A 16,617-nucleotide genomic window follows, 5' to 3' on the forward strand; every position below is an offset into this window, starting at 1 on the left:
TTAGAGAATCTAATCTATTACTGACAGAGGATGGTACAAATCTGACAAGAAATTATAAACATGGCATGTATCTACATAAACTCTCGCTCTTTACGAAGATTTTTTATCAATATGATTCTCCAAATATAGTTATTAGTTAGATGAATGATTAATTTCTATTATAGACCTATTTCATGTATTCAATAGAAAACATGTGGCTTAGGTTTCTAAGTTTATTGTGGACTTTCCTCCTTTAAAAAGGAAAAAAAATAGAACCCTAGACATTAGAATTAGGGGTAATCATTTCAAGTGACATTGTACGTTTGAGAACATTACTCCCAAACATAATAATATCCTCATAAATGATTGCCCCTTATATACTTTATGTTTTGACTTTGGTGTATGTCTCTTACAAAAGTTTGGTTTGATTAGAATTTTTAGCCTCCTTTTGATATAGATTACAATAGTTTGAGGATGAATTGTTTAAGAATCTAGGGATTGTTAAGTGTCGATCTCCAACCTATATGCTTGGTCCTTCCTTCATTTTGGACCATATTATACTGATGTTGAGAGATCTTTGAAGATTGTAGATGAATATGAAGGGATATGGGAATGGTACTTCCCATAATAGAAACTTTCCCCTTTTGTTGGTGTATCCTAGGGTGAAAACCCTCAATATACACTAGGATGAGAAAGCTTCTTCTTCCTTGTTTATCCACTCGCTTGTAGTCTTTTTTCTATAGATCATTTCTAAGTTCGTAGGTATGGTCATTGTTCATATTCATTAGTTAATCACTTAATATTTAGGAATTGATTCTAGTTTTTAATTGTTAGTTTGCCGTTTTGATTTACTATTGACTACTTCCTATATCACACTTGTCCTTTCGATTAAAAGTCATATCTTCCAAACAAATTCTTTGTCGCTCTCACCCTCTTGATTCTATGCCTTTATACATTCCTTGTGTTTCGGACTAAATACCTTTATATAGAACAATCTAGACATTTGCATATTACAAGCTCTTTTTTCATCAGCCTCAAATATGGAAACCATCATCAAGCTTTGCGGGCTTGTATTTCAAACAGCCTTCGATGGGTCTGTATTTGGAATCATTATCAAAGATATTTTGTTAACAACTCATTTTCAGGTCATCAAAGCAGTTTATCGAATATTGGGAAAAGAGATCATTTTCAATCTCGACAGATACATTGTTCAATGTTGTTGCAATGGCTCATATGGTGGAAGCCGAAAAATACGACATAGAACTTCTATGTAGGAGACTTCTCAAGAACATGTATTTAGGTGATCTTAAAAAGGTGCTACTAAATATAAATGAAAGTCATATGATTCCTAGGCCATGCAACTATGACATTAATATGATGGGAAGGAATACTATCCCTCTTTTTCCTACAATATTCATCGAAGATCGCAAGAGATTTAATAAATGAAAATTTGTCATAAGAAGAAATGAAAATTGGTCATAAGAAGAAATGTGGACTTCCTGATGTATTTTCATGTCAGATACTCTCATAGGTATGACTGGATTGATCAATTTATGGAGGATCAAGTTGGCTTATGTGAGGATATTGAAAGCATCAATCTCAAATTCATTAAGCCAAATGATCCTTCTGACAAAATATCTTATTCTAATACTCTTTTTCTGTAATTTGGCTTCGAGCCTTTTCTTTTATTTGTAAAGAAAATGATAGTTAATCAATCATTTCCTTAATGTCTATGCTTAAGATGAAAGGTTGTAAAATATATCTGATTTCATTAATAATTTTAGAAAGTTTAATATTAATGACATATTTAGAAATATTTATAATTTTCCTTTTGTACAATTTGACTTTAAAATATTAGCTAGGAGATAAATTTCTTTGTATTTCAAAACATACTTCTCTCTTTTTAACAACTTGATCATAGCCAAGTTTAATTTTTAGGTACTTTACAAGGATACCTAAAGAACAAAGCTATAAATTTTAAAAATCAAAAGCAGATGCTAAAATGGTTAAATGATTAAAAATTTTGAAAAGGCTATACCAAAGATAACTATCCATCTCTAATTTTTAGTGTCCAATTGAAATGGGCATTTAATTTACATCCAGTCTTCGGCCTCATGGCCTGTTACCTACCTAAAAAAACAAATTGATAGACAAATAACATTACATATTTTAATTTTTAAAGTTTTTGTGAATACCAAATGACATTTATTATATTGATTTTTGAAAATAAATTTTGTTTGTAGCTTACCAAATGGCATTAGATATTTTAACTTGATTTTTAACGTTTTTGTAAATGCCAAATGGCATTTGCTATTTTAAATTGATTTTTTTTTTTAATCATTAGCTTCCATCAAATTTATTTTATATATATATGTGTTTGTTAATAATTATGATTGCCAAATGGCATTACATGTTTTTATTTGGTTTTTAACATTTTGTGAATGTCAAATAGCATTTTTTATTTAAAATTGATTTTTAAAAATAAACTTTCTTTGCAACTCCCATTTTTAAAAAAATTCCATACACAAAATATTCTTTAGGCATATTTTCATGCTGGAAGTTGTTACTCACATTGTATATGTCTCTCGGCATAATTATATATATCTATGTCACATTATCCTATGTTTTCTATTTACTTCAGCTACAATTTACATTTTAGATGTGATGCATTTATCATTTATGTTTCTTGTTTATTTATGTTAACTTATATTTGATAATATTATAGTGCTTGCATGAAATAAGTTTTAAATTGTTAAATTCTCTAAATTTCAAGAATTTTATTTTTATTTTGTCAAATTGAAACCGAGTCAAGTCAGCCTTGCCAACTCCAAAGTTGAAAGACATGCAATCTACAGTGAGATCTGACCACAGTTGCATGTTTGTAATATGATAGTCATGTAATAGCTCATATATGATCTATTTGTAACTGTCCATATTTGATGTAAGACCTCTCATAAAACTCTCTTCTTAGCTGGAGACTATTCTTTGGTATTGATGCACTTGCATATTCCAATACAATGATGATGTAAATGCTTCTTGATGATGTAAATGCTTCTTAAATAATAATCAAAAGAAAAAACATATGATTGCCCCATGTATTTTAACTATCAACAAGACCTTGCGTTACTAAACATGAGATCTTTGTCCCAAAACAGGGGCTTAGATCTTATTTTGGCTAAACATTACGCTAATTGAAAGTGAACAAAAAGTTTCCAAAACTTCGACTGCCCACAATGCTTTTTCATGTCTAACAAGACAGATGAACTCTTACAAGACAGACGAACTAGTTGCATCTTACAAATTAAATAAAATGGCCAGTGTCCAATCACTCAGTTGGCTTCCTTACAAAAACCAAATGGTGGCATGGTGCATTGTTAACAGTAACAAAACCTCTTGTTGAAAGATTTCAATTTTCATATATAACTATGCTCGAATCAATGATTTTTTGAATTTTCATGCTCTACCATACTTGTTTTGATTTCTTTATATTTTGTTATGATTTCCTTTTTATTGGAGTTTACTACTTCAAAATTGTCACTGTTTATACCCAAAATGCTAAGATGGTATCATCACCTGCCATCCCCAAAATATGTCCTGCCAGCACTGCTGCCCAAGAAACACATTTCCGGAATACCTGCCATCTCCGGCCTGTGCTAAACATGTCATGGAATGTACTTTATAAGCCTTTACCTTGGTCTCATACCCCAACAATCTAGTTCAATATTATAACATCCTATCAATGATACACGTTGTTACTTAATCAATCACCACGTAGGCATTCCCAAACGTATGAATGGGCTGTGCCCTATAGGCTATTTCCCAGCCTCATGGACCTTAAAATCTCATCTATCTATCTATCATAATCGAGGGGTAACTAGTAGAGACAACAGAATTTGTAAGAAAATGATTATTTGAATGGAATGGGAAACTAAAGTCTTACATAAATTTGGTGAAAGTAGAAAAGTTTTATATGGAAGACTTCTTGTGCATTGACCAAAGTAATTCAGACAAGGAATATGGTGCATATTTCCAATAAAAGGGTAAAATGCAAGAGATGGGTATATATCAAATTCTTAACCTTGTTTGGGAAAGAAGAAAAACCCAACAGATTAAACATTCCGTGGTGCAGATATCTACTATGGCCAACATTGAACAGTTCCATCAAACAGCAAGTTAGTATAATACACAGGGAAATCCCGAATCGACAGACTGAAAACCATTTCAAACACGAGCAAACAATAGCCATATGGAGGAGCATTAAAAATCTTGTTGAAATTTTTGGCCAGGAGAAATAAATCCTAATTGCACAAACCAAATTTTCTCTTGAAATCCAAGATCTATGCTACTTAATCTTTGCACAAGCGTGTGAGAAGAATAATTTTGGGAAATCCAATTAGAATGCACTTATTTGCGTACAATAAAGGATCAACTTGTCTACAACCCATTTTTTAAATGCCCGAGGTAGCCTGTCTTTTGAACTCTAAATAAATGAGGAAGATCAATCCGCATTATTTGGTGGTTGTGGCATTTTATTGGCAATGGCACTGCACAAAGACTTCCATATTGGAACCAACATATCCAATGGCGGTTGCAGTTCCTGATGATCCACAATTTTTAGAACAGAAGATTAGATTAACCAAATCTATTATTTAAAAAAAACCATAGGTTTCATGGTGTGCTCACCTGAAAAACCAAAGCAAGCTTTCTTTCCTCTCTTACAATCAAAGCCAAGTACCAATAGCAAGTGAAGGGTGTTACAGCTTCATTTATAACTGCCGCTAGAATATTACCCATAGGCACGAAGCGTCGGAGAACTTTCCCACTGCAAAAGAACAGTAATCACAAGTCATCAAACACTTCTAATCAAAACACTAAATCCTAGATCGTCTTAACAAAATGAAAGATATGACAGAAAACTGTTGTTTTGAACAAATGATAAATGTCTGTATCAGCTATCAAGTTATATTTCTAATGCTTTAAAGCTAAATGCATTTTTCAAGTTCTCTGCTATATCACTCTAAATATGCAGTCAGCTAATAAAATGTATTTGAGATTGTTATTTATTTGATCAGATTTGTACAATATTTAAATCTCTGTTTAAATATTAGTTGGTAAATAATACTCAAATTGTGTTGCCAATAATTTCATAAACTCGTAAATAATTCCTTATAAATTTAACTTCAGTTCTTTATTGCATATACTTTATACTTATCTCCAGATAAAACTGGTCTTATCAAATACAGTTGAGCATTAAGCAAAACACGTGGAAGATTTTGCTAGTTATAACTTATATATATATGCTCGCCCATCGTATGGGGAGACACCCCCGTGAAAGGATGTGCCTCCCACACGGGAGACACGTTTGTTCACTGGATTGTGTCCCTTTTCTAAAGCTGCCGCGACCACTTTTAATATATGTGGTGATCCATAACTATAGTCGTCAGTCAAAGCAGAAGTTAAAAAAACGGATTATAACTCAACTATTATTTTTATTTTTTATTAATATGTGTATCATACATAATATATACAATAGTATTGACTTATAGGGTTTATCCAACTGAAACTATAATAACATTAACAGAGATGAAGAAATGTTATTATCTACGAATAGGATGAACTGAACTAACATTCAAGACAAGCATTTATGTGCAAAATGATGCAAAAAGTCTAGCTGATAACACTGTTGAATCCCAGCAATCTGTTTTTTAAAAAATCAACACAGGTAATTATTTGTTCAACGTTTATATGTATGTTCTAGGGTAAACTTTAAGAAAACCCCTCCAGAAAAGATATATAAATTATTGGTGAATCTTTTATTATTTTGAAAAACTAAATCATTTTTATGGGCGAATCTGTCATTTTTTTAATTTTAAATATTATTTATATTGGCGATTATTTTGAAATCATAATTTTTGAGTAGAGAATATTAGTGAATCTCAATAATAATAGGAAGTTTACTAATCGACGTGGAATATTACAAATCAAAATTAAACATGTTTTATCTTATGGAAATTATGAGGATAATTACATTATATTTTAAATCAATAGCGAAAACTAAATATTGGTAATATATCCTTAAAGTAACTAATAATTATGATAATTATTGGTGAATTAATTTTAATTTCTTCGGTAATATATAATATTTAGGTGAATCAAATCTAATCATGTATTGAATGTTGTGGCAAATCTTTGAGTTTAAATTTTTTAATAAAATAAATTATTGAGCGATTTTAAATATTTTAAGCAAAAAGAGAGGTAAAAATTTATTAAGACAGAAAGGAATACAACAAGGAGAGCTCAACAAGGAGCTCGATCCTAAGCAACAAGATCATCAAATTCTTGCACCATCTCAAAGGACAGTTGCCTCCTATCCCTAATATTCCAACACGGATCATGACTAGATGCCCATTTGGCTAAACAATCAGCAGTTCTATTCCATTCACGAGGAATATACGTGAACCTAATGAATTGAAAAGAGGAAGAGAAGAAAAGAATCTGCTTAACAACAGTGGCCAGCTGCCAACTAACATCCTCAAGCTCTTGTGAAGAAAGCATGTTCACCACCACCTGGGAATCAGACTCACAGATAATCTTACTCCATCCCCGCAAGCAACACTGTTCCACAACATATAAAATAGCCTGAGCTTCCATAAGATTGTTAGTATAATCACCCTTATGAACTGAGAAGAAAAATTTAACATCCCCAGAACTACAACGAGCCATTCCGCCAATACCAGCCGGACCAGGATTCCCACGGGAAGAACCATCAGTGTTAATTTTCAGAACTCCACAGGGAGGAGGAGTCCAGTGCCCATCCCGGTTAACCCGACCCTTCCTCTGATGGTGAAGCTGCCTGGACATAGAAGGAAACCTATGAGCTGCAGCCCCATCCTGCAAATGAAAATTGAGGCGATTACAGATAGCAAGATTAACCGGATCCATACCCCCATCAAGCTCACACTTCACAAAAATAGTTTCCTGAAGAGAATGTGATATTTTCCACCAAAGATGCAAAACACCAAGCCGAACATCTTGGAATATGCGACGATTCCTCTCCAACCAGTTATGCCAAAGCATGAAAGATGGGCCAGCAATCCAAGCAGCATGGAGAAAAGAAGACTTGGAGGGAGCAATACCCAAGCGGGCCTAGAACTCAGGCAAAGAGGAAGCATGCTGACAAGAGCAACCCCAAGCGCTCCACCAAAGGTGCCATATCTGAGTATTTTAGAACTAAATTATTTTTCAAATGTCACAATTTAGGTTACATTAAATCTTAAAATTATTAACCAAATTGCTAGCAAAAAATTTCTAAAATTTGCAAAATTACGAATATTCACCACTAAAAAACCACCCTTTATGTAACTCATATTTGGAAACTCAAACCCAATAAAAACTTGCCAAGCCCAATAAAACAACTTAAAAACTTGCTTAAATTTCATTAGAAAAACTTCTTTTTTAACAAAAATTAATGACAAGATGTATCCAATGAGTCTATAAATGAGTACAAGTGTTTTCTATTAAATTTGATTGATTTGAATAAGTACAAAATTGCAACATCATGTGAAACCCTATTATATGAGTTAGATGACAACAGTTATGAATTTAAGGTTATTGCCTAAACATCATCATGATTCAAAATAATCCATAGATCGTATTTACAGTATTTTACATATTCCTTTTTTCCTGTCTAGTAAATTTTAAACCAGAATGAATATCAATGCAATAAACTGAAATTCAAAACCCCAGAACGGAGGACACAATGACTTATCCTAGGAAAACTCTCCACTTGAGGGTGAAAAACCCATCCCACAAAATGATGAACCTAAATTGAGTCCTCAAAAACAAATACAGTGATTTCTCACTTACGATTGAAAATTCTAAACAGTCAATCAATAAGCCTAATTTATTTTTACAGATTGAGCACTTTGAGAATATATATATATAAACAAAGCACTAGTATCTCATAGATACAACTAATGATGGAAAAAGTCTCAACTAATGATGGAAAAAGTCTCACAAAATAAGTATCTCAATCATACACAAATTGTATCGCAATAACAATATTGCTCTAAACCAATACATCCAAGATTATCAGATGAACACCCACTACAGTTATCCACAATAATAATGCCTAGAAGAAGGAATTGTCGTGAGAGACCTTTCTGTTTTTCCATAGCTAGATGCATAGAAACATCACAGTAGCTGAAGAGACTCCCGCTAAATGCCAAGAAGCAACTGTTATAAACATAATGAAGACTCTTTAATAAATTACCAGTAATATGTTGCATTGAACCGATGGCAATACATGAACATTCTGACATATTCACAATGCCATGACATCTCATATATGGTGCCAGGTCATCCATTCCCAGCAGTTGAGAATGTGAATACAATAGGAATGATATATGAAAGAAAAGATTGATAAAGAAACAATTTGACCATGATAAGGAAGCCAACAAAATCTCTTAGCTGGACGGAACAATATGTGAAGAACACCCATATTCTTTGATAGATAACAAAGCTGCTCTCAATTAGTTACAATGAGTAGAATATAATAACATCTTCTCAGAAAAGAAACAGCTCCCATGAATACAAAACAAAGAATCAAGAATATAGAGGAGCATCACAGGTATGAATGGTCTCAGGTATACTCAATCATCACAGGTATGAATAATTTCTCACTTTTATCAGAACTTTAACTCTCCTCTTAGCAAGAGAGGGACTATCCATATACTATGGCATCTCTCAACATGACAAACACAAAAGTTCGCACACAAAATATGTCAATAACAAAGTCTCATCACAAGTTTTCCTCAAAATGATACTGTCATCTAAGCTTAACAATCACCATGGCTACTCCCGAGAATGAAAGAAACAGAAACGCTAAGTCATGGAATCTCATACATGACATCCACTATGGCTACTCCCAGAGAGTAGAACAAGGGCCTTTACCTTAAACTTCTCTTGTAGAGGAGAATGCATTAACAAGGGCTTGCACCTCATACTTCTCTTGCAGAGAAGAATATATTAAAAACACTGATCAACGTCATTGAAGTTGAGACTCTCTCAGCAAGAGCATCACCCTCCACAATACCAAGCTTATCTCAAAAATTGCATAATTTCACTCTAGGAAGTGGCTTGATGAGAATGTTGGTTGTTTCATCATCTGTGTAAATGTATTTGAGCTCAACTGCTTTCCTTTGTGTTACATCCCAAATTTTGACCTAATTAAAATAAGTTTATAGCCATTGCAATAATTAGTTAGAACTATCAGATGCATGATCATGTGAAAAGGGAAATTACAATTGACCGTTTATTTCATGTTAAATTGAAATGTTATAATCTGATGAACTTGAAATTGATCAACTGTTTACCATAAATACTTATTGTGATGGTAGTTATAATTAACCATTTACTTCATGTGGAAATGGTAGTTATAATGGAATCGGTTAACTATTATCATGTTTATTTGTAATGGTAGTTAATTGTTGATTTATCATGTTTACTTGTTCATTGATAATGGTAGTTAGCCATTGTTACAGTTATCAGTGATATATTCTAACGTTTGATTTAAATTGGAGGACTTGTTATTATTGTGGAAATGTTGCGTTGGTGGTTGTAGGAGCAAACGAAGAGGAGAAAGCATTGTTAAACAAGATTCAAGGAATGGGACATTATCATCGTCCATTGTTCGATTGCCAGGTATGACCTCTAACTACCTTGATAAGGATTTAGCGACTTCACAATAGAGTACACCACTAAACAGTCTTGAGCTACTTGGGCAAACATACAAAAAAATAACAGTAATCTAAAATTATTATTCAAAACCATTACCTTTGTTGTTTTATGATAATATTAAGATATTAAGATAATATATATAGTTCGTACTTATTAATATATGTATATATATACATGTACATATATCAAGAGGATATGATGTTAGAAATAAATCATATTTCTCTGAACTGCACACGTATGTAGATATATGTGTAATGTCCCCATTTTAGCAGTTGACCAAGTGTGTGTGCGTTAGCCTTGTTCTACATGGTCCCAAGGGCTAACGAAGGGTTTAATGGGATCCTGGAGTGTTTTGGCCTAGTCATTTCCAGTTTGAGCCAAAACGAAGTTGATTTACTCAGTTTCAGGCATACTTACTATTTTTAGTAAGTTGGCAGGACACAGTGCAGGTCAATTTTGGTGATTGGATTTGATACTCCTCGGTGAGAGCTTTCCGATGAGCTATCACTCGCATTATTCGAAGTCCGATTGCTAATACATTTTAATGCCTGAAGTTTTATTAAAGTAACGTCTAATTTAATTGTAAAATATTAAAGTGTTACTTTAATATTTATTTTATGGGGATGTGTACCCAAGGGAGACATAAGGGGTATTTTAATATATGTTTTATATATTACACATCTTTTATCCCACATTACCCATATGAGTTGAGCGGACCCTTGGAAATAGAATAAAAGGAGGCATTTGTGGCTTCATTAGACAGGTTGAATATGAGAAGAAATTGGTGTGTGAGTTACAGCTCTGTTCTTGGCATTTGAGGACATTTATCCTCTCTTGTAACATTTTAGACGTCATTCCCTTGGGGTTTGGCCTTTGGAATTTTTTGTTATCAGCTTCATTATCGGGCAGTTTAGTTGCATTTCCAGCTACAGGCAGATTTGGTATTTTGCTCATATCTTCTTCACTACTTGTCCGACGCTTATGTCGCTTTGAGGGAATCATATTACGAAGGTAGTGGACTGATTGAAGGACAAAGCACTGTAGCAGCAAGTTCGAAAGCATGGGCTGGAGTATTATGTCAATAATGCTGAAGTAATTAGTGAGTTGATAATCTGCCATGTATTTGGTTTTATGAATTCTGAAAATAACATTTTATTGGCAGCAGTTCATTTCCACTTTGCATATTATTGTAATTTCTTTCTTGGTTATGTTGTATTATACCAATTCCATGCACAAAACACAACAAACAAATAAACGTTTGATTTTCGGAGTTATAAGGGGTTTAAAACATTAAACGGAGAAATAAGAGGTTGAATGCAAACTGCTTGACATAATTCCTTTCAACAATTTGGTTTAGTTTTTTGGGACATTCAGGGGTGCCCATTACAGTGGTATCAGAGCTATAAGTCCTGCCATCCTGTGGAGATCTTCAACATTTATGTTTGAGCATGCGACAAAGGCCTTATAATTTCCGCGATACCAGAGCAAGACAAAATAGGATTTCAGACTTGCAAAGCAAACAGTCTAGTACATCCGTGCAGGTGGACATTGAATCCAGCCATATAGACACACAGGAGATATTCTTTGATCAGGACAACAATATGGATGATCGAGATCATAGATGGAAAACTCGCCGAGTACTCGGCGAGTTTCAAACACTCGCCGAGTTTTTCAGCTCGGCGAGTTTTTGGCCACTTAACTTGCCAAATCAAAAACTCGGCTGGAAGGTATTTACTCGCCGATTAATCACCGATTACTCGGCTAAAACTCAGCGAGTTTTAACTAAAAACTCGCGATTTCCTGGCCCGCGGACTGTGACGGCTAAAAAGGGCACAAAGTTATTTTTTTGCTCATTGTTTGTTGTATTTGCATTGTCTAGAGCCTTGAGGCATGGAGAGAAGAAGGTTTGGAGGCATTCTTAGCTGATTGCAAGTGATTCAAGACGGATTTGAGTGGATTTTAGAGGATTCTAACCGGTTTTCGAAGACAAATTTCTTTCTAGGTATGTTCATTTTATCATAGTTTGAAATTTTTTTATAGTTTTATAACAAATGTTCTTTTGTTTTTGTTGTTGTTTGTAAATGATTTCAAATCATTTTAAGTTTTAACTCTATGTTTGAACTTTGAATCATTTGAAACCCTAGCTTCTAAGTTTTAACTTTGTTTATTCATTTTTCTATAAATTTATGTGTAGGGCAGCGGTCAACTATTAAAAAAATGACAAACCCGCAAGAAGAGTGGCCACAAACACCATGCCCATCTGGATATATAGGCACTCGGCCTAAAAATGCAAGAGATAAGGCATGGCGGTATGCCTATGAAGCTCCAAATCCAAATGATATTGGGAAGGTGATATGCATTCCCTGTGAGAGAATTATTTCTGGAGGCATAAACCGCCTCAAATACCACCTTGCAGGCATAAAGAAACATGACTCAAATCCTTGTCTCAAGGTAACTGATGAAGAAAAAAGATTCATCCATGCCCTACTTGCAACTGCTGAAGAGAAAAAATTGAATAGGGAGAGGGCAAAATTAGCTATGAGGGCAGCCATAGCTGAATCAGAAGGAGCTCCTTTTGATATGCAAGAGGAAGAAGAAGCACTTGAGAACATACCAGGATCTCTTCGTGGCCCACGGATCCACAAACAAAATTTCTCATTTACCGGTTCCACTTCTTCTACATCTCCTACTTCTTCATCATCACCATCCGGATCCCCATCAAGGATAGGTGGTTATTTTGTGCCCAGGAACACACCTGGAGCACAGCCATCATTAGAGGGCACTGCATGGTTTAAGGAGGTGCATGAGCAAACTGATATTGCAGCAGCTGATTTTTGGTTTTTCAACAATATCTCAATGAATGCCGCTGATAGTCCCTATTGGGTCAATATGGTGACTGCAATGACAATATCAGGCAAAGGGTACAAGCCGCCTAATCGCAAGGATATGAATGGAAGGTTAGTATTTTACTATTTAGTAATTGTAAATAATTGTGATTCACTTTAGTTCATTGTTATATTTTAAATCTTAATTGTTATAACTTATTTCCTAATTTTTTACTAACACTTACACTTTATTTAATATACACCTAAATTTTGTAGGTTGCTTGACAAAGCGGTTGGTAGGGCAACATTGTTGATAAAAGACCAAAAGAAAAAGTGGAAGAAGTATGGCTGCACCATTTTATCTGATGGGTGGACAGATGGAAGAAGTAGAACCATTATTAACTTCTTGATTGCTTGCAAAGATGATGTGGTGTTTTGGAAATCTGTCGATGCCTCCAACAAAGTGAAAAATGCAGCCACATTGGCTTTAATGTTGGAGAATGTTGTCATGGAGGTGGGAATAGAGAATGTGGTGCAAATAATCACAAATAATGCAGCAGCATATGTGGCAGCAGGTAGATTTGATTTTTTATATTTGAATCAATATGAATTATGAATATAATGCTATGGAATCTGGATAATGGTATTATTCAATTTAGATTTGATGTTATTTGTAAATACTAAATATGGAAAGTTTGTTATTGATTATTGATTTTTTGCTAATCTTTTAGGTAGAATCCTCCAAGAGAGGCATCCCACACTTTTTTGGTCACCTTGTGCAGCACACGTCCTTGACCTTCTTTTGGAGGACATAGGAAAACTTGATTGGGTGAGTCCAATTGTGGAAGATGCTAGGCGAGTCACGAAATATATCTATAATCACCCATGGGTTCTCAGTTTGATGAGAAAAGCCACTAAAGGCAAAGATTTGATGAGACCTGCTATGACAAGGTTTGCAACGGCCTTCTTGACATTGCAAAGTATTCTTGACCACATATTGGCTTTGAAGCAAATGTTTGTGTGTGCTGATTGGGTTGCTTCACCTTACGCAAAGAAGCCCGAAGGAGAGGTTGTGGCACGAATAGTGTTTGATGATAGCTTTTTTGCAAAGGCTAAGGAGATTGTGGAGGTAACTTCATTATGTTTTTAGTGTATTCAAGTTTCATTATCAATTCATAACTTACTATGTTATTAACTAATTTGTATTTTTCAAATTTCAAATGCAGATGTCTCTACCCCTAGTTCTAGTCTTGCGCACATGTGATGGGCAGCAATCCCCAATGGGAGGTCTTTATGAGGCCATGGATAGGGCGAAAGAGGCTGTTAGAAGTTACTATCACGGGGATAGTCTCAAATTTGACCCCATTTGGGAAATAATTGATAGGAGGTGGAACAATATGCTCCACCAACCTATTCATGCAGCAGGCTACTTCCTCAATCCCAAATTCAGGTACTATGATAATTGATTGTCCTTGAAGTTGGGATTTTAATAAGTCTTTATTTTACTTTACTTTTTAAGGTTGTGTAGTAAGATTTGATATCATTTTCTATTTGTTTTAGGGCTGATGATTCCTACTCAGATCCTAATGGAGAGGTCATGGAAGGTCTCTCTAAATGCATTGAGAGAATGATATCAAGTGAAGAGGAGAGAGACCTTATTGTGACCGAACAACAAATCTATGTGGAATCAAGGGGTCCTTTGTTCTCTTCTATGCTAGCAAAGAGAGCAAGATCTACTCAAGCACCAGGTAAAGCGTCAAACTTTAAAATTTTTGCTAATTGATAAGTTGTGCTTCTGATTTTTTTTTTATTGCTTTATAACTTTTTTAATTTTGTTTTGCAGATGCTTGGTGGGCAAGTTGGGGTGGCAATACCCCCAATTTAAGGAAATTTGCTCTCAGAGTCCTATCCCAACCTTGTAGCTCATCCGATTGTGAGCGCAATTGGAGCTTATTTGAGTCCATCCATACAAAGAAAAGAAACAGATTGACTCAAAAACGGCTTAATGACCTTGTTTATGTGCACTATAATCTTAAGTTGCGCATAAAAAAGGCACAGCTCTTAGAACTACCTGGTCCGCTTGATCTAGATGAGATAGATCCTTATTCTGATTGGATAGCACAGGAGCCAAGTCCATTGTTTACACCAAATGAGATCGCTGATTTGGAGAGGCAGGCCATGGAGGGGGAGGCTAACGCTGATTTTCAGTTCACTATGGATGACATTGAGGATGAGGACGAGGATGATGATGATTCAGGCGAGGATCAGGCATTACCATTAGGAGGAGATGCATCCTCTTCTAGGACGCCGAGCCAGTCAGTAGGGACGTCGAGCGAGGGGGCACAGCCACAGAGTTCACAGTCACGCAGCTCACGCCCTATCCCAGTGCGGGGCACTTCTTCTAGGACTAGACCCCCTCGCTTTCCTGCTAGTGCAAGTGGAAAGAGAAAGATGTGATTGACATTGTCAAATTGTATTGATGTATTTAGACTTTTAGTATTTACTTCTAATTTGACAGATTGAAACTATTTAGTAATTTACTATTTTGCTTCCTACCATGAGCATTCTGCATGAGAATGCAATTTTGTACGCATTATACATTTATATATATCTAAACTTTCTTTCTTTCTTTTGTATTGTCTTTAATTAACTTATTAGATGCATCTTCTCATTAAATTTTGCAAAATAAATGTATTTTTAATTAAATTTCAGCGGTTTTTTAGGTTCCCGAGTTTTTTTTTTTAAATTGCCGAGTTTTTCCCGATTAAACTTTTGGGGGGCTTGGCGAGTTTTTGCATTTGGCAAATTTTCCAACTATGATCGAGATGACAGGAATACAAGATTAGGCGGAGGCGGGAATGCAGGTCCAAATCAAGAGGAGGTAATGTTCAGACATTTACTGGATACATTAGAGCAGGGGCAGCGTATGCAGCAGGACCAGAATAGGCGAATGGACATGATGTTGCAGCTCATGGCTAGACAGATGGGTGTCAATATTAATCCAAGTGATGCCAACAACAGAAACAATAACAATGAGGGAAACAATAACAATGGGGGAAACAATAACCATGGAGGCCAAGGCAACAACAATGGTTCTGAGAATAACATTAATGGTAATAATGGACACGGCAACAATGGGAATGAGGCTGATAACTTTAGACACGTTGCACGCCCAGCACGGACTGCGAGCTCGAGACCTCTTCTACCCACTTTCCCATCCAGAGATCCGATTCAACCAGTAAACGAACCGCAGATTACCGAATTACAGGATCAATTCAGGAGGGACTGGGAGGCTAGTGGACCGGAGTTTTAGGCGGATATTTCCCTCAGAGATTATATGGACTTGAGGATGAGACACATGCCTAGAGTAGGAGGGAGAAATCAAAACTTTGAGCTCAGAAAGAAAGTTGGAAAACTTTCTTTACCTTATTATGATGCTTCAGGGAAGATGACTGCACGAGCTTGGGTGCAGAAGGTAGATACATACTTGCAGCTAAATCCTATGCCTGAGGAGAAGGCTATCAAGTATGCGGCTATGCACTTGGATGGCATTGCACTTGGATGGCGTTGCACATGAATGGTGGCATCATGGCATGGTGACTTTGGGGCATAATCAGATTACATCCTATGAGGAATTCACCGAAACATTGATTGAGAGATTTGACACTAGGGATCCCAAGTTACATTTCAAGGAGCTAGCACAGTTAAAACAGTCAGGTTGTGTGGATAATTACATTGCCGAGTTTCAGCGCTTGTCTGTACTTGTTACTGATATCTCTCCTAGGAGATTGGTGGTGTTATTTTGTGATGGTTTTGCTGATCCATTACGAGGTTGGGTGAAGGGAAATGATCCACTCACCTTAGCTGAAGCAACTAAAAAGGCACGAGATTTAGCCCCTTCGGTATACAAAGGAAAAAACCATTCAACAGATTCTTCCTACAGCAAGGACAAAGACAAAAAACCGTTTCAGAAAGAGGATAGCAAACCCAAAGAAGGATCAAAAGGACTAGACAATGAAACCTTGAATGAACTTCGAAAGAAGAAGCTGTGCTACCATTGTAGAGAGCCTTGGGA

The 16,617-nt window shown here is 35.3% G+C and overlaps 2 protein-coding genes across 14 annotated transcripts in view; one reads left to right on the forward strand and one right to left on the reverse strand.

Annotated features, from left to right (window-relative positions):
* Window positions 1-4,135: 4,135 nt before the first annotated feature.
* Window positions 4,136-16,617, reverse strand: part of LOC149580075 (phosphatidylinositolglycan-like protein) — a 111,848-nt gene continuing 99,366 nt past the window's right edge. For all 13 annotated transcript variants that reach the window (XM_089789036.1, XM_089788991.1, XM_089789028.1 and 10 more), the window contains 2 exons: window positions 4,663-4,801; window positions 4,136-4,576 (listed from right to left, as the gene is read on the reverse strand). In XM_089789036.1, coding sequence (XP_089645162.1) covers window positions 4,478-4,576; window positions 4,663-4,801 — 238 coding nt within the window. In that variant the 3' untranslated portion in view covers window positions 4,136-4,477. The remainder of the gene's footprint in view (window positions 4,577-4,662; window positions 4,802-16,617) is intronic.
* Window positions 13,734-14,999, forward strand: LOC149580076 (uncharacterized). The gene is made up of 3 exons (XM_089815597.1): window positions 13,734-13,992; window positions 14,103-14,290; window positions 14,386-14,999. The coding sequence occupies exons 1-3, from the start codon at window positions 13,763-13,765 to the stop codon at window positions 14,997-14,999; spliced, it is 1,032 nt and encodes a 343-aa protein (XP_089671723.1). The 5' UTR covers window positions 13,734-13,762.

This window comes from Cupressus sempervirens, chromosome 1, assembly GCF_028749045.1.
Source record: "Cupressus sempervirens isolate cs-2001-9-10 chromosome 1, ASM2874904v1, whole genome shotgun sequence".
Taxonomy (NCBI): Eukaryota; Viridiplantae; Streptophyta; class Pinopsida; order Cupressales; family Cupressaceae; genus Cupressus; species Cupressus sempervirens.